Source organism: Lolium rigidum, chromosome 3 (genome assembly GCF_022539505.1).
Source record: "Lolium rigidum isolate FL_2022 chromosome 3, APGP_CSIRO_Lrig_0.1, whole genome shotgun sequence".
NCBI lineage: Eukaryota > Viridiplantae > Streptophyta > Magnoliopsida > Poales > Poaceae > Lolium > Lolium rigidum.
The window spans coordinates 57,496,808-57,519,020 of NC_061510.1; the positions used below are offsets into that span (position 1 = coordinate 57,496,808).

A 22,213-nucleotide genomic window follows, 5' to 3' on the forward strand; every position below is an offset into this window, starting at 1 on the left:
TCCGTTGACTAAAGCTCACCCTAGGGCAAAGCATGACCAACACCAGAATGCCATGGGTGTTAGGTACCTTACAATGTAATCTAGATTATTGACTCTAGTGCAAGTGGGAGACTGTTGGAGATATGCCCAAGAGGCAATAATAAAAGTGGTTATTATATATCTTTGTGTTTATGATAAATGTTTATATACCATGCTATAATTGTATTAACCGAAACATTGATACATGTGTGTTATGTAAACAACAATGAGTCCCTAGTAAGCCTCTTAACTAGCTTGTTGATTAATAGATGATTAGTTTCATAATCATGAACATTGGATGTTATTAATAACAAGGTTATATCATTATATGAATGATGTAATGGACACACCCAATTAAGCGTAGCATAAGATCACGTCATTAAGTTATTTGCTATAAGCTTTCGGTACATAGTTACCTAGTCCTTTCGACCATGAGATCATGTAAATCACTTATACCGGAAAGGTACTTTGATTGCATCAAACGCCACTGCGTAAATGAGTGGTTATAAAGGTGGGATTAAGTATCCGGAAAGTATGAGTTGAGGCATATGGATCAACAGTGGGATTTGTCCATCCCGATGACGGATAGATATACTCTGGGCCCTCTCGGTGGAATATCGTCTAATAGCTTGCAAGCATATGAATAAGTTCATAAGAGACCACATACCACGGTACGAGTAAAGAGTACTTGTCAGGAAACGAGGTTGAACAAGGTATAGAGAGATACCGATGATCAAACCTCGAACAAGTAAAATATCGCGTGACAAAGGGAATTGGTATCGTATGTGAATGGTTCATTCGATCACTAAAGTCATCGCTGAATATGTGGGATCCATTATGGATCTCCAGATCCCGCTATTAGTTATTGGTCGGAGAGAGTTCTCAACTATGTCCACATAGTTCGCGAACCGTAGGGTGACACACTTAAGGTTTGATGTTGTAATAGTAGAACTTGAATATGGAATGGAGTTCGAAGTATTGTTCGAAGTTTCGGATGGGATCCCGGACATCACGAGGAGTTCCGGAATGGTCCAGAGAATAAGATTCATATATAGGAAGTCATATTCCAAGTTTGGAAATGATCCGGTGCATTTATGGAAGGTTCTAGAAAAGTCCGGAAGAAATCACTTTGGAAGGCGGAGTCCCGAAGGGACTCCACCACCCATGGCCGGCCAACCCTAGGGGTGGAGTCCCAGGTGGACTCCACCTAAGGTGGCCGGCCACCTCTCCCAGGATTTTTTTGATATATTATACGTTTTTTTCCGACGTCGTATGCAAAAGTTATTACGGTTTTACCATTTTTTAAACTTTTTTTGCAAAAAAAGTGAAAATTCGAATTTATTAATTTCTCCGAATAGTAGGTTGCATAACATACAAGAATCTGAAAACAATTTTTTTTTGAATTTTCTATCATTTTGTTTTATATTTTACAAACCAAAAAAAGGCGATCCACGCGGGGAGGGGGGGGGGGGAGGTGCGTGGGGAGCAGGAAAACTTTTAATACCGGTTCGTGACACGAACCGGTACTAAAGGTCTACCCTTTAGTACCGGTTCGTGTCACGAACCGGTACTAAAGGTTTTCCGCCTGGCGCTAACCCTTTAGTACCGGTTCGTGGCACCAACCGGTACTAAAGATCCCTACGAACCGGTATTAAAGGCCTGAGCAGTGCAACCGGTACTAATGCACCCTTTAGTACCGCTTCGTAAGGAAACCGGTACTAAAGGCTTGGACGGAAGCCTCCTTTTCTACTAGTGCCATAGTACAACAGGTAAACAGATTTCGGATGACAATACAACAATGTAGATCATTTGCTATGTGCACACAACCACTACTCAACTTTTCGCTCACTTCGATCTATATTTATTATTTTTAGCATGGATGTAAGCCATATTTAAATTCTAGATATATTTATACTAGTGACAAGTAATATGAATATCTCTCCAAATCATTCAAGAATATCTCTTCAAAATGGAGAGTTGAGTCCCACCATGGTCATCTACGTCTCAAAACTTGATTCAAAGACGTCCAGAAATCTACCTATGTAATTGCCTAGTTACATAACAACAACGTTTGTCGGATCCTAAGTTGGTCGATCCACAAATTGGATCACGAGAGGATCTTGAATCTAAGATTTTTTTTTGTTTGAACTCCGAATCTAAGGATTGCATTGCTTGAGACTAACAAATGATATTTTACTCGTTGTTTGGGTCGAATATTTTTATTTTGTCATCTTTTCGGTTGTTAGATGCTTCTTGAGGTTAAGATTAAAATCAAAAGAAAGGTTGAGTTCTTGCAAGTATTCTCAAAGTTTGAGTCCCGCTACGGTATTTCAGACTTAACAACAACAGTACATCTACCACTAAAACAACACCCGCAATCCAGACTTTCTAAACGCTACGCCTCCAAAAAAGGAACAGTGCACAAGCGCCGTCATCGCCCGATCAAATGATGTTAGGTTTTCACCCTGAAGATAGTTCCTTCTGTGAAAACAATGCCTTCAACAATGCTATTGCGAGGCACAACCAATTATGGCCAGACCTTGAATTTTTATCCTGAAAGGTAAGACTCTAAACTTTACCTGTGTTGTCGCCCCCACTTGCATACTGTTGGTGCGAAACCTAGAATACCAAGAAACTTCCTCAACAACATAGAGATTCGAACCTCCATTGCTAGTCCTCCAATCTGGCCTTCAAGATAATCTCCGCCTTTGATTTCACCATGGACCAGAATGTTATATGTTGGCAAAACAGAACAGAGCTTCGTGACGCTCCCTCGGAACCAAACGGTCGGAATAAAATCATGGGTGCGTACGACCGAATACCTCCCGATCCAGCGAACTCCAAGCATAAGGTACACTGTGACATTCATCGGCGAAGCCTTCCAGAACTCAACTTCCAGCCAAAACCAGAAGGACATGCATAAGGAAGATCTTCGTCTTGGCGCGAGAGCAATCCTAAGACCACCACCTTTATTCATGCCGAGCGGTAGCCCTAATGCCACCCGCCGGTAACCTGCAAGCCGCTACACTAAAACCTACCAGTGGCGAGGCCAGCAACGAGAAAGGAGACGACAAAGCAGGGCCGATTCTCCACCGAAACCAGCCCAACCGTGCAACGAAGAGGATCGGGAAGGCAGCACAGGAGACACCGAGATCGAGATCTAGGGAATCCACTACCACCACCCGCCGGCCCTGCACCTTCACCTCTAGTCATGGCGCCGCCGGGAGAGGATCTCCGCCCGTACTCCAACCAGGGGTGCCGCCCTGGGCGGTGCTCGACGAGCTGGCCAAACCCGCCCCAACGGCCATGGCGGCCATCCCCAGCGATTTCCACCCCAAACCACCTGCGGCTAGGCCAGTCGCCGCGGCAAGGGCCGACGGCAGCGGCGACGAGGGCTCTGGAGGCGGCGCCATGGGACGCCCCCGGTGTCGTCCTAGGGTACGACACACGGGTGTACGTTTGTACCGTCCCTGCGTTGCTTCTTGCATCTAGGTCAAAAGAAAAAACTGGAGCATTAACACTTTTGCCTTGCCGCCGAGACTGAACTGCGAAGCAAACAAGACGCGGTATCGCGAGCAACGCCAGCAGAAGCGGCCAAACAAACTGGCCGCGCGACAAAAACCAAAAACCTCACATCGACTCGAGCGACGGCCAGCTGCAAATCTGCAGCTGATCTACATATACAGCCATCTGAGAAGAACCACCGGGCAGTTCGGCTGTGTGCATAGAACTACAAAATGGCACGCTCGCATCGTCTCGCCGTAGCGACTCTCGTCTTCCGTGTCCTCGCACTAGCTCTCATTGTAGCTTCTATTGTCCTAATAGCGACAGCTAAAATCTATCAACCTTTCAACCCATATTTGGTAGCTCCACCCAATTTCACCTTTCAAGACAACTATGCGTACGAGTATCTGTTGTCTGCTGCTGTCATCGGATGCGCCTACACGATGCTGGCCCTTGTGTTCGCGGCGATCAACGTCGGCCGGCGGAAGATGGTCAGAGGAAGTGAGGGTGTCTTCTTCATTTGTGCTGACGCTGTAAGTATATTGCGCATCCTCGATCAATCGATCTCCTGCCAATCCCATGCATGCAGGGAGTACATCACTGCTATCTCTAGTCAGACATACACCTGCACCAATTTTATTGTTAATTTTGCTCAAGGTATGTTCTGTGATAATCGCAACGGGGGCAGCGGCGGGCTTGGGTGTCGCGGTTCAGTACCAGGAGATCAATCGTCTATTTCTCGATTCACCCGATGGGGCACACTATAAGAAATTCTTCGACCAGGTCGACGCTTCGTGCGCTTTGCTATTGGCGGCCGCCCTCTGCACGTTGCTCATCATAGGGAATTTCGCTTACACACTCGCCAATTAAGTTGCAACACTCTTTTTGTTGGACGAGACACTATTATTATTTTTCGTCTTGGACATGGGCCTCTGTTTGTGTAATAAGGCATTATTTCTCTGTACTCTGCAGCTAGCATACAACTGACTCCATCGAGTGTATTTCATGTACTATAACAAATGCATATAAAAGCCACTGAAGTGAAGTGACCTGTGAATCGATATTGAAATCATGAAAGTATCCATTTCTATGGACATAATAATGCCCACCTTAAAAGTGCTAAAAGATATAAAAAACAATATCATAAAGAAGATTAGAGAAAAGAAGAAGAAATAGGGTAAACCAACACAAAAGGAAATAGAGGACCAACCTGTAGTTGGATGGTTAGGAGGGCAGTGGCACCCCCAGCCCACCAGAGTTCAAATCCCAGATTTGACACTTTGGTGTCTCATAAAGGCGGAATATTCTTCAGTGGGAGGCGACGTTCCCGTCGACACGAGATGCATGTGGTGACTTCGTCAATCTGGGTAAGGTGTGCATGCGTACGTTCATAGGGGTGAGTGTGTGCGCGTATGTATGAGCGCCTTTGATTGTACTGTGTTTCGCAAAAAAAAAACACAAAAGGAAATAAACCAAAGAAAAAACACGTGAGAAAAGCAGTGTAGCGCAGACCTAGCCAACGGATGGCCCAGGCATGGCCTGATCCGGCCTCCCTATAAATAGGCCATGCCGCCTATGCACAGCCCGGTCACTAAACATGACGACCCGTTTAGGTTTGTTGGGCTATTTATAGGGAGGCCGTGTCGTGCCGGCCCGTGGGCCGCGCCTAGGCCGACGACCGCAGCCAATGGCGTCCCACGGCCCACGGGCCAGGCATCGACCCTTTGGTCAAGCGGCACAGCAGGAGCAAGACAGAACTTGTCCAAACACGACAGAAGCCACTGCTAACTGATTTCTCTCAAACCCCGCCCGCCATGGGAAGCAAGAAGAGGGCGAAGCCGAGCAGGGGCAAGAAGAAGGCAAGGACCTGCACCGACCAGGCCCTGGCCCTCGATTACGTCCGCGCCTGGGCGCACCCTGCGCCGCCCCCTCCGGAGCCCTCGACGGCCGATGCCGGGGACGGCTTCCTGCCGCCCCAGGCCGCGCGCATGGCCTGTGGCAGCGGGGGCAACGTGCTGTTTGAGCTTCACTGCCACTCCAACCACAGCGACGGGTTCATGTCCCCCTCGGCGCTCGTCGAGCGCGCCCATCGCAACGGGGTAAGTCTTTCTGTCTGCAGCCTCTCCTCCGACTTGCGCATCAGGTGTTTGAGGAAATGCTTGCCTGGTATGGCAAGCGGTTTTTTGCCCTGTGTCGTATGGGTTCTCACCAGAATTATCCCATTGTATGTCTTCAGCTATTGAGAGAATCTGACCATTGCGTTCTAATCTTCTGCCCTATGCATCACTAGGTAACATGCATATTGCTTTGATTTTAGTTAGCGGTAGCCATATGGGCGTCTTTTGTTAAATACTAGTAAACAGGCTAGTCTTGTGTTTTCTCTCGAGGATTTAAAAACCACCCCTTCAATGTTTGCGGTATACAGTCAAAATAATGAAAATGGAAAAGTAGCAGAAGAGAGAAAGATCACGCCATATGGGCACATAGTCACCATCGAAGTTAAATTAAGTAGTCATCTGCTGATTTCCTTCGGTAACTAGTTCTGACTGTCCATTGCTTGCCTGTCCTTTTTTATTTTTCATCAAAAAGAAAATCAAATAGTTAAGTGCATTTTCCCCTTCTCACAGATCATTTGCGGGTGTGTTATATCTTATTCAATAATCCTACACTTACGGGCTGGGCTTACGAAAATTTTGTTACGGGCGAAGCTGGAGGCGTGTGATTGGAAGTTCCTTGCGGCAGTTGCTCCGCCTAGATCTCCTAGCCGAATTCCGGATTAACACGTCAGCCCGTAGAATTTTGTGCGTAGGAATGAGCCCGTAAGTGTAGCACACCTCTATCTTATTTCCATTCTGATAGTGATGCCTGCCAGTTTTAATGTCATATGGTGTGTAACAATTTTGAGTGGTAAAAATAAGAATGTAATTTAATTATGTATGCCATTGAACAGGTGAAGGTTCTCGCCCTGACAGATCATGATACAATGGCTGGTATACCAGAAGCTATGTCAGCAGCTCATAAGTTTGGCATGAGGATAATTCCTGGTGTAGAAATCAGTGCGCTACATTCTCCACGGTAAGATCCTTGTTTACTTTGCTGATAAAGATATCTCTCATCTTCAAGGGAAAATGACGAATACAATGCCAATTTTATAGCACAAATAATGCAACGCAATTTGGCAAAGCAGTATCATATTGGATAGTATCATATTGCATGCATACGCTTGTCAGTTAGAACTATGATTATCCAAGTCATAGCTACCTTATCTGTTTATTGGAGGGTTCTACTAGTGTTTACGGTCAGTCATCAAAACCGCAAACCTAGGGCCTGAAATTGATAAATCCGCTAACCAGCTAGTGCACTTATTTTCATACAAATAAGTACTCATTTAAGCTGAAATATATGAATTAAATCATTTGGTTTAGCAACCCTTTACTGCTTTATCTGGATAGAATGCTGATCCAGACCATTGTTGTTTGTAAATATCAAAATTAATTACCTCCTAAATGTTCTTCTTAAGAACACTTTGCTCCTTTCATATATTCATATTATTTATATCACTGCTGATCAGTGGCCAAGACATATTATCTGATTTTGTATAAGCAAGTTCTATCAAGAAATAAAGATATCTTTTACCTCAAGTACATATGTTTCCTTTTGCCCTTTCCTGATCTTATATCTTCCCCTGAAACTCAATTGTCCAAAAGGGGAATTCCTGGTGTTGGTGATCCTGTTCATATTCTTGCATACTATGGTATGTGTGGCCCATCAAGGTTCGATGAGCTGGACAGCATGCTCTTGAACATTAGAGATGGGCGATACCTACGAGCAAAGAATATGCTGTCAAAGCTAAATACGATGAAAGTGCCAATAAAGTGGGAGCATGTAACGAAAATTGCTGGTGAGGGAGTGGCACCTGGTCGACTCCATATTGCAAGGGCTTTGGTTGAAGCAGGCTATGTAGATAATGTCAGGGAAGCATTTAACAAGTATCTTGGTAATGATGGCCCTGCATATGCCACGTAAGTTATACAAGACACACTTCATCTCACTGAATCTTTCACATAAAATGCTTGGTTGATAACTCTGCATGCATTTTCTGCAGAGGCAGTGAGCCATTTATTGAGACTGTGGTGCAGATGATTAGTCGTACTGGGGGTATATCAGCATTAGCCCACCCATGGTCATTGAAACATCCAATTGCAGTCATTAGGTCCTTGAAAAGTGCTGGTCTTGATGCTATGGAGGTTTACAGAAGTGATGGAAAGTTTGATGGTATGCCTCTTGTACTGATAAATAAGTGATTCAAAATAAAAGGGGATTACCAAAGATTTATTTTTTAGCATTAATTATGCAGCATTTAGTGAATTAGCTGAGCAGTATGGACTTCTGAAGCTTGGAGGTTCAGATTTTCATGGAAAAGGCACGAAAGATGAGTCTGATGTTGGAGCAGTTAAGCTTGCTATTACAACTTTGTCCTCCTTCTTGAAGATGGCTCGGCCTATCTGGTGTAGTGCAATGAAAGACATCTTACTGAAGTTTGTTGAGGAACCATCTACTGCCAATCTAGGGAAGATAATTAAGTTTGGACAACTTGCCAATTTTGATGGCTTTGTACCAATTGATAGTGGTATGGATGTTGTTAATCTCTGCTTATCTTCATGGTTAAGTCATGATGAGATGGAAGCTGTCGACCTTGAGGAGGTAAGATCAAAGCTTGCCTGCTATGTAGCGAAAGCATAACATCGACCATATGACCATCTCCAACAATGTATCTTTCCCTGTCCAGAATGTGTTGCACAACACAGTACCCATGTTTTGCTCTGTTATTTTTACAGCTCATCGGAGCTAATTTTTATTTGTTTGTTAGCTCATGATGTTGCTGAAAGTAGAGAAGATATTGAATGGATCATTGACATTTTAACAAAGAATTCCTTTTACTGGATGGTAATTAACTAAAATTGTGCACAAATTAGAGCATGCAAGTATGCAACTATTTCTTTACTGACCATATCACCTGTCTACATGCATGTGAATGAAGCACATATCAATTACTTTCCTATCTCTTTCATTTTTAAAACCATATTCATTGTGCATTCTTGAATATTTTGTATTATATATGTACACTATTGAGTGAGGACTATCCTGATTATCTAGTTCCAGTCATTGTTTGCCATTAACATAGAAGTTCTCTTTGAGGATTTTGTGTTTCACATGGTTTCAGGCTAATACATGTGACTATGCTTTGCTTCGCAATTCCTGGAACTTCACATGAAATTTCCTCACAAGTATTATGTTTATTTACTGAACATAGCAAATAAGTTTACACAAGACTGAGCTCCCAATTCAACGTAATCTAAGGATGACCTAGCCCTGCGAATAACTTAAGTCTTGTTATATGCAACATAAGCTAAACACCCGTAAAAAAAGGCTAACTGATAATGGATATTCATTTCTGTGTGGCCATTGAGCAGGATTTATATGATGGAATGTGATCTTCATGTTCCCTTTATTTCCTGCATGTATTCATGATTTTTTTTTGATATTTTGGGATAGAAGGCCATACTCTCGAAGCATATGGGGTGAAAAGTCTTACACCCCTCAGGCTGTCAGGCGTCAACCATAAACGTGAAAAATGTGATGTGATAGTTTTCGGTGAGACGAGATATGAGAAAAGATAATCAAAATAGCAACTGACAGATGAATTATGGTTGCCTACTTGTTCATACATGTTAATTTTATTAGATTTGAAAATTTCAATCCTGCAATATAATCCTTGTATTCAGTTGCGTTTAATCCATATATAAGTTGAGCCATGGCATGAATAGGATAAAAAATGTGATCCTGCCTTCTTGGATTGCTGTCGCTTTCAGCTTTCTGCCTCTGTGTAGAGCCAAGGCTAACACTGTCACCCTGTTGTGTTGTGTCTGCAGAATGATGAAGCCTATTGTCATGTTGTTATACCTATTTTCTACCCGATCCTTTGGTCAATTCTCCACTAAAAAAACTCTTCTTATTCTATTGACTTGCCTTATACGTTGGGCGGTTGCTGAGCCGCATGTCATCACCGAATTCGTCACATGTTTCCTGAAAGGGCATAAGACCTAATTATTTCGTGCTTGGCATGATTAGCATGTTACCAATTTGGTTGCGCTGCGTCATTAGCGCTTAATTCATTTGGCCTCCTGAGCCCTGATGGCCACTAATCCTTGGGCGTCTCTTTGCTCCTGGCGTGGAGCAACAGCCACCAGTTCATTTTATAAGATTATCACCTACATTCAGTTATTTTCTACTTCCAGTTTAGAACATTATCTCCACTCGATCATGTGATGTTTGCAAAGGTGAGAGAGCATGTTATGCTGATGGGCCAACGGCAGCACTAGGCTGACAAGTATTGCCTGCCTCTCGTTTCCCCTTTCTGCTTTGGTTTTTGTTTTTGTTTTCTCTTGGCGTGAGATGATGGTCGTCGTCATGGTTGCTTTCTGGGCCTACTACTAAGCTGGTCTAAGATCATGTGCATTAGCTGATACTAATGGAAAGCCGCCTTTAATTAGATGTCGCCTGTCATTGACGCTGTATAGTTTTTTAGTAACGGGAGGTTTTGTAGCTAGGGATCGGACATATGGCACCAACAGTTCAATTTATCAATACATGTTATTTTCTACTTGGCGAAATGTGCTGAGTGGTTTGGTTGGTTGGAACGATGTATTTGTTCCCCACCCAGTATTTGTTCCCCACCCACGCAGGTTTGCAATGTTACATTTCTCCGAAACTCATGTTTTAGCTTACTCTATCCCGAATATCCTAACTCAGCGGATAAATTTCCCAGTCCTATCAAAACATAAGAGCATCCCCACAGGCGTCTCCAAAATAGACGACGGCAGGTGTGCCAGCAGTACCCTATTGGAGACGCCGGCAGCTGCTCCTTTGAATTGGGGGTGCTGCAATAGGAAACCCACAAACTTTTTTGAACACAAAAATTTAAATAAACTTTGAAATGTCATTCAAATTTAGGTTTATATACAAAAGCGTGAATGAAATTTGAACTAAACTAACTTAAACTAAATCCTAGTCTACTAGCTATCGGTTTGGACGCACGACGGGCTTACCTCGTCATCGTTCTTCCCCTTTGCCACCGTCTCTCGCGCCAGTCTCTCCGTCCTTGCTTCACGCATCTGGCGGTGCAGCATCGCCGTAGGCATCTCTTGAGCTTGCCGGTGATGTTGGGCCCTCAGCGCCGCCCGCCCCTAGCAGGAGTCCTTGTTCTAGGCAAGGCTTGCTCCTCATGGGCGACCGGCTTAGCCTATCGTTGAGCGTTGAGTTCAAGCAGCCTCCTCCACTCGGCCGCCATGAGGAGGCGACTAGCCTCTTCTGTGGACGCCCCGCTCGCCCGAGATCTCGACGACAGAGTCTAAGATGGTTGCCTTGGTCTCCTAGCGGACTACTCCCAGATCATTCGATCGCGTTGCGCGTTGAAGGAGGCCCGGCTCGCTGCCTCCTCCGGGGAACTGCTCCTCAGCGCCCCACTCCGTCTGCTCCTCGGCAACCTCACCATCCCAATGAACATGTCATTCTACTCGTTAAACTTGGAATAGTCAGAGTTGAGGTCCAGCAACACGTTCTCGTCGTCGGGCATGTTGCGGCTCTAGCTGTGGCTGTGGCTACGGTGCCGGGGGTGGCATGAGGCCACTCCGACCTAGCATCGAGTAGGTGGTGGGGAGCCGGCATGACATTGTGGAGGAAAGTGCGGCGGCGATATGGAGGCGAGTGCGGTGGAGGTGATCGGAGAGAGCACGTTAAATAGGAATACATGGCCGCCGTGTGCATTTACGACGGTGTTATCCAAGGCATCTCCGCATCTCCGATGGGAACCGGTTAGTTATATAAAGACGGCGACCCACTGGTCGGTATTCGAGGCGTCGCATTAAAGAGGAAGCCGTATGTGTGGAGTCGCTGGCATGAGCTTGTATTGGGCTTCAAAATTGGTCGGCTACTTTTGAAATGCGTCGGTATGGTCTAAAAACAACGTCGGACTCCGATAGAGTTATTGGGATCGCTATGGAGGCGTCAATGGACTAGACCACCGAGTTACGTGGAAATAGAGATATTTTCCATGCAGTAACACGACCAAACTCACAGATTTTGGTACACGTCAGGGTTGCCGGCGCTTGTATTCAGCTCTAAAATCAGTCGGTTACTTTCTAAGACAGCCTAAAAAACAACGCCAGACTTCCATAGAATAGAGTGATTGGGATTGCTACGGAGACACTAATGGAGATGCTCTACATGACAAATCAGAGAGTTACGCGGGAATAGAGATATTTTTCATGCAGCAACACGACCAAACTCATGAATTTTGGTACACGCTTGTTATATTATTTTTGTGCTTGGCGCTCACATAATTGCAGGACAGGATCTGGTGGTTAGGCATCCTACGAGATCTCGAGCAGAATAGCTTTTTCCAACGACTCGTTCTTGTGGGATGCAAGCCACACACGTGGATATTCCTCCCCCAAACTAGGCGTCCGTTCTACTCCGGTGGCCCGCAGGCAGATCCTCCTTCCTCCCCACTTCCAGCAGCCATCGACAACGGCCAGAACACGCGTGCTGTCACCTCAGCTCGCCGTGACAGGCCGGAGCTCCATGACCATTGCCAAAGCTGCTTTCTCCATCGGCGCGGCTGCGGCCGCTGTTTGATTGCCCAAACAGAGAGGAGCGGAGGAGGATCTCGCACAGTGGACAGGACGAATGGATGATCTTGTTTTGATCGCCTTTATCTGTCTGGTCATTAGTCCGTTTCCGGTGCCTTCCACTATGTGTGTGTGGGTGCATTTCGGTGTAAACTGAACTGTTGAGGGAGAAGACAGACAGTTTCGGACGAGCAGTGGTCTTATCCGACCACCTTATCCTTGTGTTTCTATTTTCCGCATTTCACTTTTAGGAACATTTTTTCTGCTCCTTTCGTTTTATACTCCCTTCATCCCACGAAGCAAGTTGATTTATCAAAAGTTAGTTAGTGTTTAGATACATCTAAATTTTGATAAATCTTCAACATTCTTTCGTGTGATGGAGGGAGTACTAATTGTCGCTAAATGAGTACAATTGGCAAAACTCCATAGATTCATAATACATGTAAAACTATTTTCCCATTTTCTGAACATTATAACATTTCAAAAAAAAGAAAAGAGAAACCCTGCAGCTGAAAAGCCACCCTTATGTCGCTACACGTACTGTACCTGAATGTCCTTCTTCCTGGAAGAGCAAGAAACATCTTTCCGGAAGGAAATAAAGAAAATTATCGTTTGTCCTTATTTTCTAGAACTACAGGATAAGCGGAAAATTTGCCACAAAATGTCCAATCACCGGGTGCCATCGCCCATAAAGAATGACTTTTTTGTTCATCAAATCAAGGAGATACACAGACTGTTCTCGCGAAACACCATTTCAATTTTGGACTGTCACACAGATAAATAAATACAATACACGATATAGCCACATCATCGGTGGATCACATTCAACAATACATTGCGCTTTGGGCTCTAATTCGGCATGTCAATCCTTAAGACGCAGTGGGTGATGATATCACTTGGAATCTCATGGAAATTGGGCTACACTCTACCAACTCCACTTCTAACCACCTATAAGCGTTCATTCTAGATTCACCATGAGGCTTTGGGGGGCTCATCAACGATTGCCTCGGACTTCACTTTGTTACCCCCAAGCACGTTCGACGCACACTATCTTCTCTTGGTGGAGCATAATGACAAAGCACAAAGATTTGGCATCCATCACCCTCCTCGCCTCTTGGGAAATATTTGGAATGAGCGCAATGCCTTGGTCTTCAAAAACAAGCAGACCCCTCCCTCGGTGATTTTTGGAAAGGTTAAATGTGAGGCAGACCTTTGGGTTTCGTCCTGCGTGAAATGATTGAGTAACTTGATGCCACGAGTGGAGACAATGATGTACAACTTTACTTTCTTGTACTCTTCGCGCTTGATTAATAAAAATGGGCAAAGCTTTTACCCGGGAAATGCACTTTGGCTCATAGAAGCATATGCTTCCATTATGTGAATCCACATTTTAAAATGTTAAAAAATTCTAAACTAAATTTTTATATGTACATCTAGACATTTTATGTTGGTACATAAGTTTTCAAAAGAAAAAACATTTTTCTGTGGCTCATGTAAAAAAGACAAATTTTGATGCTGTAACACGACTACGTACAGGACATTTTTTTGTCTTTTTTGTACACACCACACAAAATGTTGTTTTTCCACGAAAACTTGTGAACGAACGTAGGATGTCACGATGTATACCAAAAAATTATGTCAGATTTTTTTGACATTTTTAAAATTGTTTTTTTATTATTTTCTATAATGGATGCATATGCACGCGTGTGCCAAAACGTCACCTCCCTTTTACCCTTGCTTTAAAAACTACCCTCATACTAAGGAGTAAGGACAAGCTCTGAAGAGCGGACGAATCACACCCGGGCTGGTTCACACCCATAATCATGGAGCTGATTGAATGGTTGTGGTGAATCCTAGTGCAGTTAATGCCCTTATTTGTCTACCAGGTTATATTGTGTAAAGATTGCAATACATGGATGGATATCGTACTAAATTTAATGAACCTCGTTGGCAGGCAGTAGAACAATTAATTCGGCCAGGAGAGTGAGCCAGTACATGTACCGCCGGGTTGAATTCCACAGTTGGCACTTTAATGGCATGTTTTGTTTAGGCACGGACCACTAATCTCAAGAGTGTGGATGATTAGATCTCGAGCAGTATATGGCCCTTTTTAAAACAGTACACAAAAGGTATTTAAAGTTTCAAAACAATAATTTACTCTAGCTACAAACGTGAAAATTCTCAATTTGAAACACCCCGTATTTTGGGATGCACAAAAATCGCTAAATCGACGCGCAAGAATAGAACCTGGGTGCGCGCTCACCCTGTTTCCCAAAAAAATGAAAAAAATGCTATTTAAAAGTTTTTTAAAAATGTGAGGTGAATTTTTTCATGTACATATTGTGTTGATACTTACTCGTGTGCGTTTTCACGAAAAAAATACCATTATATGTGGCCTACACGACAATGACAAAATGTCCAAATGAGACTAGTGAATAGGAATTTGCATTTTGCCATTTTGTATAGGCCACATACAATGGTATTTTTTTGTGAAAACGTACACGAGTAACTATCAACATAATATGTAAATGCAAAAATTTACTTGAATTTTTTTGGAAACTTTTAAATAGCACTTTTTGATTTTTTTCATAACTAGGTGCGCGTGCACCCAGATTCCATTCGGTATTTTCGCTAAATCCGACATCTAAATTAGTGAACATGCAGAATTTCAAATCTCCAAATTTTCTCAGATTTTATATTTTTTGTTGGTCCTATAATATGTGGTGTTTTGGATCCAGATTTGGTATGTTGATAGAGTACATCATTATCTACAACTAGGATTTTTTCAGTATTTTTTCTAAATTTTGAAATCTTGTTTTCAAATGTTTGGAAACGAAAGACTTGAGGTAACCCGAGCTGAATTTTTGCTATTCTCAGCCTCACCGCATGGATATTGAATCGAGTAGTTTAACAAAGCTCCGCATTAATGCCTGGGATTAGGTGGTCATTGAGCACGAATGCGGTCAACCTTTTTGCCTGCTTCGTGTTGAATGCATAGGAGTGGGTTGTTGTGAATGCGAGGCTCTGTATTCAGGTAGCCAATTACACATAAAAATACAACATGAGATACATGCCTGATGAAAGAAACGGAGGGTTGGATGCGGAGAGGATAAGCAGAGCAAGCAAGCTCGGGCATACTTCAGAGTTTCCACAAGCTCTGCAGCTAAAAAGACCACCCTCATGTCACCACCTTTCATACTGTACCTACATGTCTTGTACTCTTCTTCTTTCTGGAAGAGCAAGTAACAACTTTCTGGATGGAAAAGAGAAGATCATTGTTTGCCCTAATTTTCCAAAACCACAGGATAAGAGGGGAACTCGCCACAAAATGTCCAATCAAAGGTGTGCCATCGTTCATAAAGATTGACTTCGTCACCAAATCGAGAGATACACCGGCGGCCCTCAAAAGTTGCATCACCATTCACAACCTCTATCTGGTAGTATTGTTTGTATCGCCACAAGGATATACAAATACAATACACAACACACCCATGTATGTCTACCTTCCCACACATAGCCTTGCAAATCTCAGGATCTATCACTTCGCAAAAAAATCTATCACTTCGCAAAGTTTTACCACACGTGAGTGCTGGGAGACCGTAGCACTCAAATTGCCGCGTAGATCGATGGTGCTGACTCACTCCATTGACAGTCATGTGACAGCTAGATCTGGACTTTACCAAGTCAAAACCCCTTCAGCCAATCACAGGGCGGCAGGTGGCCATCGTTTTACCCGCACCTGGCTGTCCCTGCATGCAGACGCACTGACAGGTGGCGGTAAGAGATCGCCGGCGACACCTGGCCACTTCCCGTTGGCCAGGACCTCGCTTCACGGCGCGCTTATAAAAGAGCACGGCCATGGCCGCTCTCGCTCACCAAATCGAAGCACTCGAATCCGCTGCTCAACAACTTGCACCCAGCTCGCCTAATTCTCTTGCCAAATCTCCCGATTCATCCTTCTAATTACAAACTCTCCTCAACTTCTCTTCCCGTTCGCCAGTGTTTCCTTGCTCTGTTTCTTTGTTTGTGTGTCTTGGTTTCTTGATCCAAAAACAAGGCATGGCGACGACGGTGGATTGGCCCAGCTATAGGTCCGATCTTAATGCCGCGATGTATCACATGGCGGCGAGCAGCAGAGACCAGGTAGTAATGCCGGCGCCTGCTCAGCCGATGCCGCAAGGCGCAGCTCCGACCATCTCCTTCACATACCCGTGCACCGGCACGGAGCAGAGCGCGAGCTTCCTTCGTGGCGCCAGCTACCTCACTCCCGCGCAAATCCTCCAGCTCCAGTCGCAGCTGCACCACGTGCGCCGGGCACCAGCAGCCGCCATGGCCGCGGTCGGACAGCCAATGAAGCGGCACGGCGTGGCAGCGATCCCGGCGCGGCCGGCGGCCAAGCTGTACCGCGGCGTGCGGCAGCGGCATTGGGGCAAGTGGGTCGCCGAGATCCGCCTGCCGCGCAACCGCACCCGCCTCTGGCTCGGCACCTTCGACACCGCCGAGGAGGCCGCGCTGGCCTACGACGCCGCCGCGTTCCGGCTCCGCGGCGACTCCGCCAGGCTCAACTTCCCGGACCTCAGGCGCGGCGGCGAGCACCACGGCCCGCCGCTCCACGCCGCGATCGACGCCAAGCTCCACGCCATCTGCCACGGCGCCGACCTGCCGCCGCTGCAGAGCCACACCAATGCCGCGCCGGCGCCGAGCTCCGTCCCGGAAGTCAAGAGCGAGCCAGGGTGGTGCTCCGGCTCCGAGACCTCGTCGTCGGCCGACGGCGAGGTGTCCTCCACGGACTCCTCCGACGCCGTCCCGGAGATGCAGCTTCTCGATTTCTCCGAGGCTCCATGGGACGAGTCCGAGAGCTTCGTTCTGCGCAAGTACCCGTCGCTCGAGATCGACTGGGACGCCATCCTTTCCTGATTCAGCGCGCGGCCGGCTCTTTACATGTCTCTCGTCTGTTCTAGTATTCATTGTGTACCAACAGCCCCCTGGTCTGCTTCGTTTTTGAATGGCACTGCCAGGAAGGATTCTTTAAAAATTTCACTACTTTGGTTGTATTACTATGTCTACATTTCAAGGCTATTTCGTAGCTTGTGGTCCAATAAAGAAACAATTTGGCACTTGAAAATGATGTTGTTGTGTGTTCTCCTGTTTTTTTTTTTTGTTGTTGTTCATAGGATACAGTCATACAGATATGATGGAGATTTGAATGTACTGTATTTAAAATTTAAATGAACCAATCTTTTCAATTTCTCCTAAGATGTAGAAATTAGTTTTCAAAGGCAATGTGTAGTCTCATTATTATGAAGTAAAAAAAATTCGCACCGATACAATTTCTTTTAGACATGGAGCATAGAGGTGTGCATCAAATACAGAGACCGGGCCATTGCCTCTTTGCTTAAATTTGTCCTTTTTGAAGAAAAAAAAAACTATGTTCTTGCACACATCTGAGTTTCTCAGACATTACTTGCACAAACCTGATTGCCAAAGACATTGCTGCATTTATCTCTTTCCATTGAGTCTTGACTTGACGCTTTATATTAGTGGTGTAGTAAACCTCATATCTATTTAGACAATATTCCAGCACATGCCAAATGTATATGATGCTATACACTTATCATATATATATATATTGTTAACTCTTAAACTAATTTCAGCCTCGCAAATTCTCCACAATCTTTAATGGAAAAGGTATTCCAAACAAAGCTTAAAGAACAAAACCATTCCAAATCAGGAGGTGGAATACTTGAAAATTTCTAAGCCCTTCAAAAACTCAAGACGAAAAAGTAATCTGAAAGTTGACGTGTCCCTCTGATCTCCACATTTGTCTTGCAGTACGCATACGCTTAACTTTACTGTCCACTAATACTAAATTTGTTGTGGCTGCAGAGAGGGGGAAAGCATCTGGATCTCCATTTACCTTTGTTTGGAAGACAAGCAGAAATCATGTGGGGGAGTCAGGAGTCCACGTTAGCGCAACTCTAATTTGGCTTAATGTAATGCTAATCCAATTCCCCAGTAGGAGAGAGATACTAGGTTAACTGCCAATCAGCAGAGCATATGGTCATTGCCTCCTCTCCTAGTTCACTGTATGTTGCTTCGTGTAGTGTAACCTTGTCGTTTCTATGTATCGAACAGTTGCTTTCGCTTGGATGAAGGACAGATGCATGGACCTTGAGAAATGAACTGGAAGACGACAGGTTAGCTCTATCTTTTATGGATTGGAGAAGTAAGTTCACATGGGGCTGATCACTAGTTTGTGTCTTGTTAACAGTTGAAGGCCTGCAGGGATTGTGTCTTTCGAAAGGAAAGGAAAATACAGTTGAAAGAAAGAAACAGTTATGTTTTGTTGAGCAATTAGTGTTTAGATGGAAACATCAAGATCAATGTCTGGCAGGATGATACATTTTCTTGCTTGTAAACTAGTATTGCTCAATGCGTATGCATCCTGGCTGGTGTCTGTTACTTTACAGATCAGTATGGTCTATCCAAAGCTTGCTTTCGTGCTCATCCTGATGCTTTAGTCCATCATGACATTTGACTTTCCATGGTTTTATATGCATAATCCTCTCATATGGTGCGGCTAGCCAATAGAGAGACAGGGCTGCAGAAAGGCATCAGTGCCCTGCAGTGCAGCAATTGGCAGGTCAACCCCATAATCTCCTTTGCCCAAAGTCAACACGCTGTGCTATTAGAGGCACTCAAGTGGATTGGTTTGAGGACAGGGATGTCCACTACGTTGACACCTGCACAAATCCCACTCATCGTTTCCGTTGCTCAGTTCTAAGTTGACTTGCTGATGATTTTCAAAGGGTTTTAGTTAGGCGGAACTGAACGAGTGTCTTATGAAGTAAGGCAAGGATTAGTTAGTTTAATGAAAGTTGGGATGGACGAGATGATCTATCCATTCTAAGTCATGTATGTATGATCTATCCATTCCAACCCATGTGTTGGCCATGACATCATTATTGCACTTGACAAGTTGACAAGGAAAGACGAGCAGCTCTAGCTAGCTCAATTAGGCATGATGTATGTGTGTAATCGCATGGGCCTGATCATGACACTAACAGTGCAGCTTAGCTTAGCTAGTCGTTGACTCTAGTAAAGGAACGAACCATACATCCATCCATACATACATGGTTTCCGCAATCTTGGTACAGATGATTGACGGGAGCTTTGGAAGTGAAGCAGTGAGTGCTCATGATGCATGAACCCTTGGCCCTTTGACACATTCTGCTTCTGCACCATCATGTGCGTGCCATGCTGATGGTAAGTAGTATCATGGATGGGCTTGGGTGAGTGGTGAGTGGGCAGATGAGAGATATGCAGATTGAATCATCGACCTGAAACTATGTCGGCAAAGCACGCACGAGTGCCTGTCAGAGTGCCACTCGCCACATTGACTGATCATGTTGCTCCTTCCTGCATCCTGACAAGTGTCGATTCGCCCAGCAATCTCGATCCATTTTTCTTCTCAAAGCACACGGGAAGACAAATAAGATAAAGCAGTAGGATGTCAATTTGGATTTGGAAATTGGAACACTGACGCTCATAAGTTTTTTTTTTTAATCTTTGGAATTTTAGGGCGTTTAAAAATCTTTGGATGGTGGAGCGCATACACTTGGGAAGAGAATCGAGCCCATGAACTGAACAGCAATAGCGCTTAGCGAAGCCCACAGCTAGGGGTTCCATCTCGGTTCTGGAGCCTGAGCCTGACACACAAACAGCAGCAGCCCAGGAGTGTCCACTACAGAAACAAGCTAGGTGATGAGCCACTGGTGTCGATTCTATCACTACCGAGTACAAAAGCCCAGGCCTGCATCTAAAATACGCAGTGGAACCTCGGTACTCATGAACCCTATAACTTAGCGGTCTTAGAAATAGTATTTCCATCCAAACATTCCGGACAATTTTTTTGCGTGTAGAGGATACGCCTATGTATGTGCATGCCATTTTTCATAATCAAAATCGAAAGTATGTAGCTTACTATCGGACTAAGTAATATCCGGTTCAAGAGTACCCAGGTTCTGAAAATTCTAGGCCAGGATGGTTATACAAATGAATCCTACAAGAAACACCTCGACTTTATCAAGGATGATCAGCTTGCCTTCTTCTCAGATTTCGCAGCCATCATTTTGCTTTAGATGTTGTTAATTCAACTTATATCACCTTAATCCCCAAGAGAGATATCCCTGTGGAAATTGAAAGAGTGATATTCAGTTGAAACTATGCATAGTGGTATTCATCCTCGTCGGGGGTTCACATATATATGAGTTACACGAGAGAGAGATAGAGAGAGAGATTACAGTTGAGATCCAACTAAATAGGAACATGCACAACGTGCTCTAGATAATGGTTATCTCAGGCATGAGAACCGGTCTTCAGAGGGGAGACGTGGTAGTGATATTGCATGTCTAACAGAAATCAAACACTTCAGCCTTCAGGCCTCTTTTTCTGGTTCATAGCTTGGCAAAGCTGCTAAGAAAAGTCCTTGCTGTCAGATTGCAAACACAAATCCCATTTCATGTACATAGATGCAATAGGATTCATTAAAGGTTTAATTAGATATATGCCACTACAATTATTGCGTATTCGAGAAATGCCACTACAATTAAACGAAGGGCAATAGCTGAACATTTTGTTCAGCGTCAGAATTGGTGCAATGTGCAAAGAAAAGAAAGAAGCGGATATGTCTTTGCAAATGTCTGTAAAACCGGATACTCAAGTATAGTCTGCCAAGATCTGTCCAGTGATCAATCCAGAAGGAGATTTTATGCCTGGTCCCAAGTTTGCATTGTGTGGATTGCTGCACAAACGGGACTAAACTTGCAAAAAAGATCCAAGTTGCAGTTTCAATAGCTCTAAATTGTGAGGAATACAATCCTTCAGATACTGCTGAGCTAACCACTGGTTGCATGGCACTTCACTGTCTTGTAGTAGAATTTTGCATAAAAACATGCAAAGAAGCGCTTTGTTATGAGCTGTTAAATCTCTGATCCTAGAGCTCTGTGATCTCCTTGATCGACTTGTATTTATTGGCCCGGTGGACGACGCACCAGATTGTCGGGCAGCCTCTCTTGCTAAAGATGCAACCACATCATGTTTCTGCAAACTGAAGACTTTTTGCGGCATTATATGGACACCCTATTTACATATGTAGCGCCCTGACACCCTGTTATTCCAGAGAAACACTCTGTTTTTCTGTTGCTAGTTTTCAGAGATAGGCTGAACACCCTTTACAACATGATTAATAAACACTGGTATATTACTTCACATGCTGGTTGCGAGATTTGTCCTGCCGTTGAAACCATCAGTTATATTTTGCTGCGGTGCAAGGAGGCGCAGCAAGCGTGGAGACATTTAAACCTTGATGAGCTCGCTACCAATAGTGCCAACATCCTTTCTTTCGTGACTACTGTTGACGAAACAACAGACCGGTTATGGAACATTGCCCCGGATGTGCAGTAACCCTATGGACCATCAGAATTGCGAGAATATTTGAGGAGCAAACGTTTCACTGGAATTAGACAAGGATGCAGATTTATGAAACTCTTCAGATATTGAGCACAGGGACGAAAAAGAGCAAATCAGAACGAGTGTCCTAGCTTGGGCGAGCAAGTTGTCTTAAGTGTGTTTCTTCTTTTTCCGTGATGCCTTTTCTTGGTTTTTGCTTGCATGTTTGCCTGTTTGGCCCAGACCCCCTTGTTTCTCGGTATTCTCAGACCTCGGTCTGCTTTTGAATATATATAAGGTATAGATTCCTCTGCCTTCCCATTCAAAAATGAAAATTCCGTGAGAACCAAGTACAGTACGAGTTTGGTGCTTTTGCTCTGGGTGTTGAGCCGAGCCCAAATCCCCTCTGAAGCGGTAATTCGCTGGAGAGCGGACTAAACGGGTTATCATCTGTAAAACACTAAAACAAAAAGGATATAGCCAAAGGAGCAATCATTCCCCTGTTGATCAACGACTTTTTAAAAGGAAAATCCGTCAGTAGAGTTTTTCTG

At 44.4% G+C, this 22,213-nt stretch overlaps 2 protein-coding genes across 2 annotated transcripts; both read left to right on the plus strand.

Moving 5' to 3' along the window:
• The first annotated feature begins 5,311 nt into the window (after window positions 1–5,311).
• LOC124696227 (5'-3' exoribonuclease) lies at window positions 5,312–8,462 on the plus strand. Its single transcript, XM_047228983.1, has 5 exons — window positions 5,312–5,621; window positions 6,473–6,597; window positions 7,230–7,544; window positions 7,628–7,797; window positions 7,880–8,462. Exons 1-5 carry the CDS (start codon window positions 5,337–5,339, stop codon window positions 8,263–8,265), a joined length of 1,281 nt encoding a protein of 426 aa, XP_047084939.1. The 5' UTR covers window positions 5,312–5,336; the 3' UTR covers window positions 8,266–8,462.
• A 7,635-nt stretch (window positions 8,463–16,097) lies between these two features.
• LOC124696228 (ethylene-responsive transcription factor ERF060-like) lies at window positions 16,098–17,337 on the plus strand. The gene has a single exon (XM_047228985.1). It carries the CDS (start codon window positions 16,272–16,274, stop codon window positions 17,127–17,129), a length of 858 nt encoding a protein of 285 aa, XP_047084941.1. The 5' UTR covers window positions 16,098–16,271; the 3' UTR covers window positions 17,130–17,337.
• Window positions 17,338–22,213: the final 4,876 nt, after the last annotated feature.

Coding starts and splice junctions, on each gene's coding strand:
- LOC124696227 (XM_047228983.1), top strand. CDS start 5,337: ATGGGAAGCAAGAAGAGGGCGAAGCCGAGCAGGGGCAAGAAGAAGGCA. Junction 5,622..6,472: donor AGCGCGCCCATCGCAACGGG/GTAAGTCTTTCT, acceptor GCCATTGAACAG/GTGAAGGTTCTCGCCCTGAC. Junction 6,598..7,229: donor AGTGCGCTACATTCTCCACG/GTAAGATCCTTG, acceptor ATTGTCCAAAAG/GGGAATTCCTGGTGTTGGTG.
- LOC124696228 (XM_047228985.1), top strand. CDS start 16,272: ATGGCGACGACGGTGGATTGGCCCAGCTATAGGTCCGATCTTAATGCC.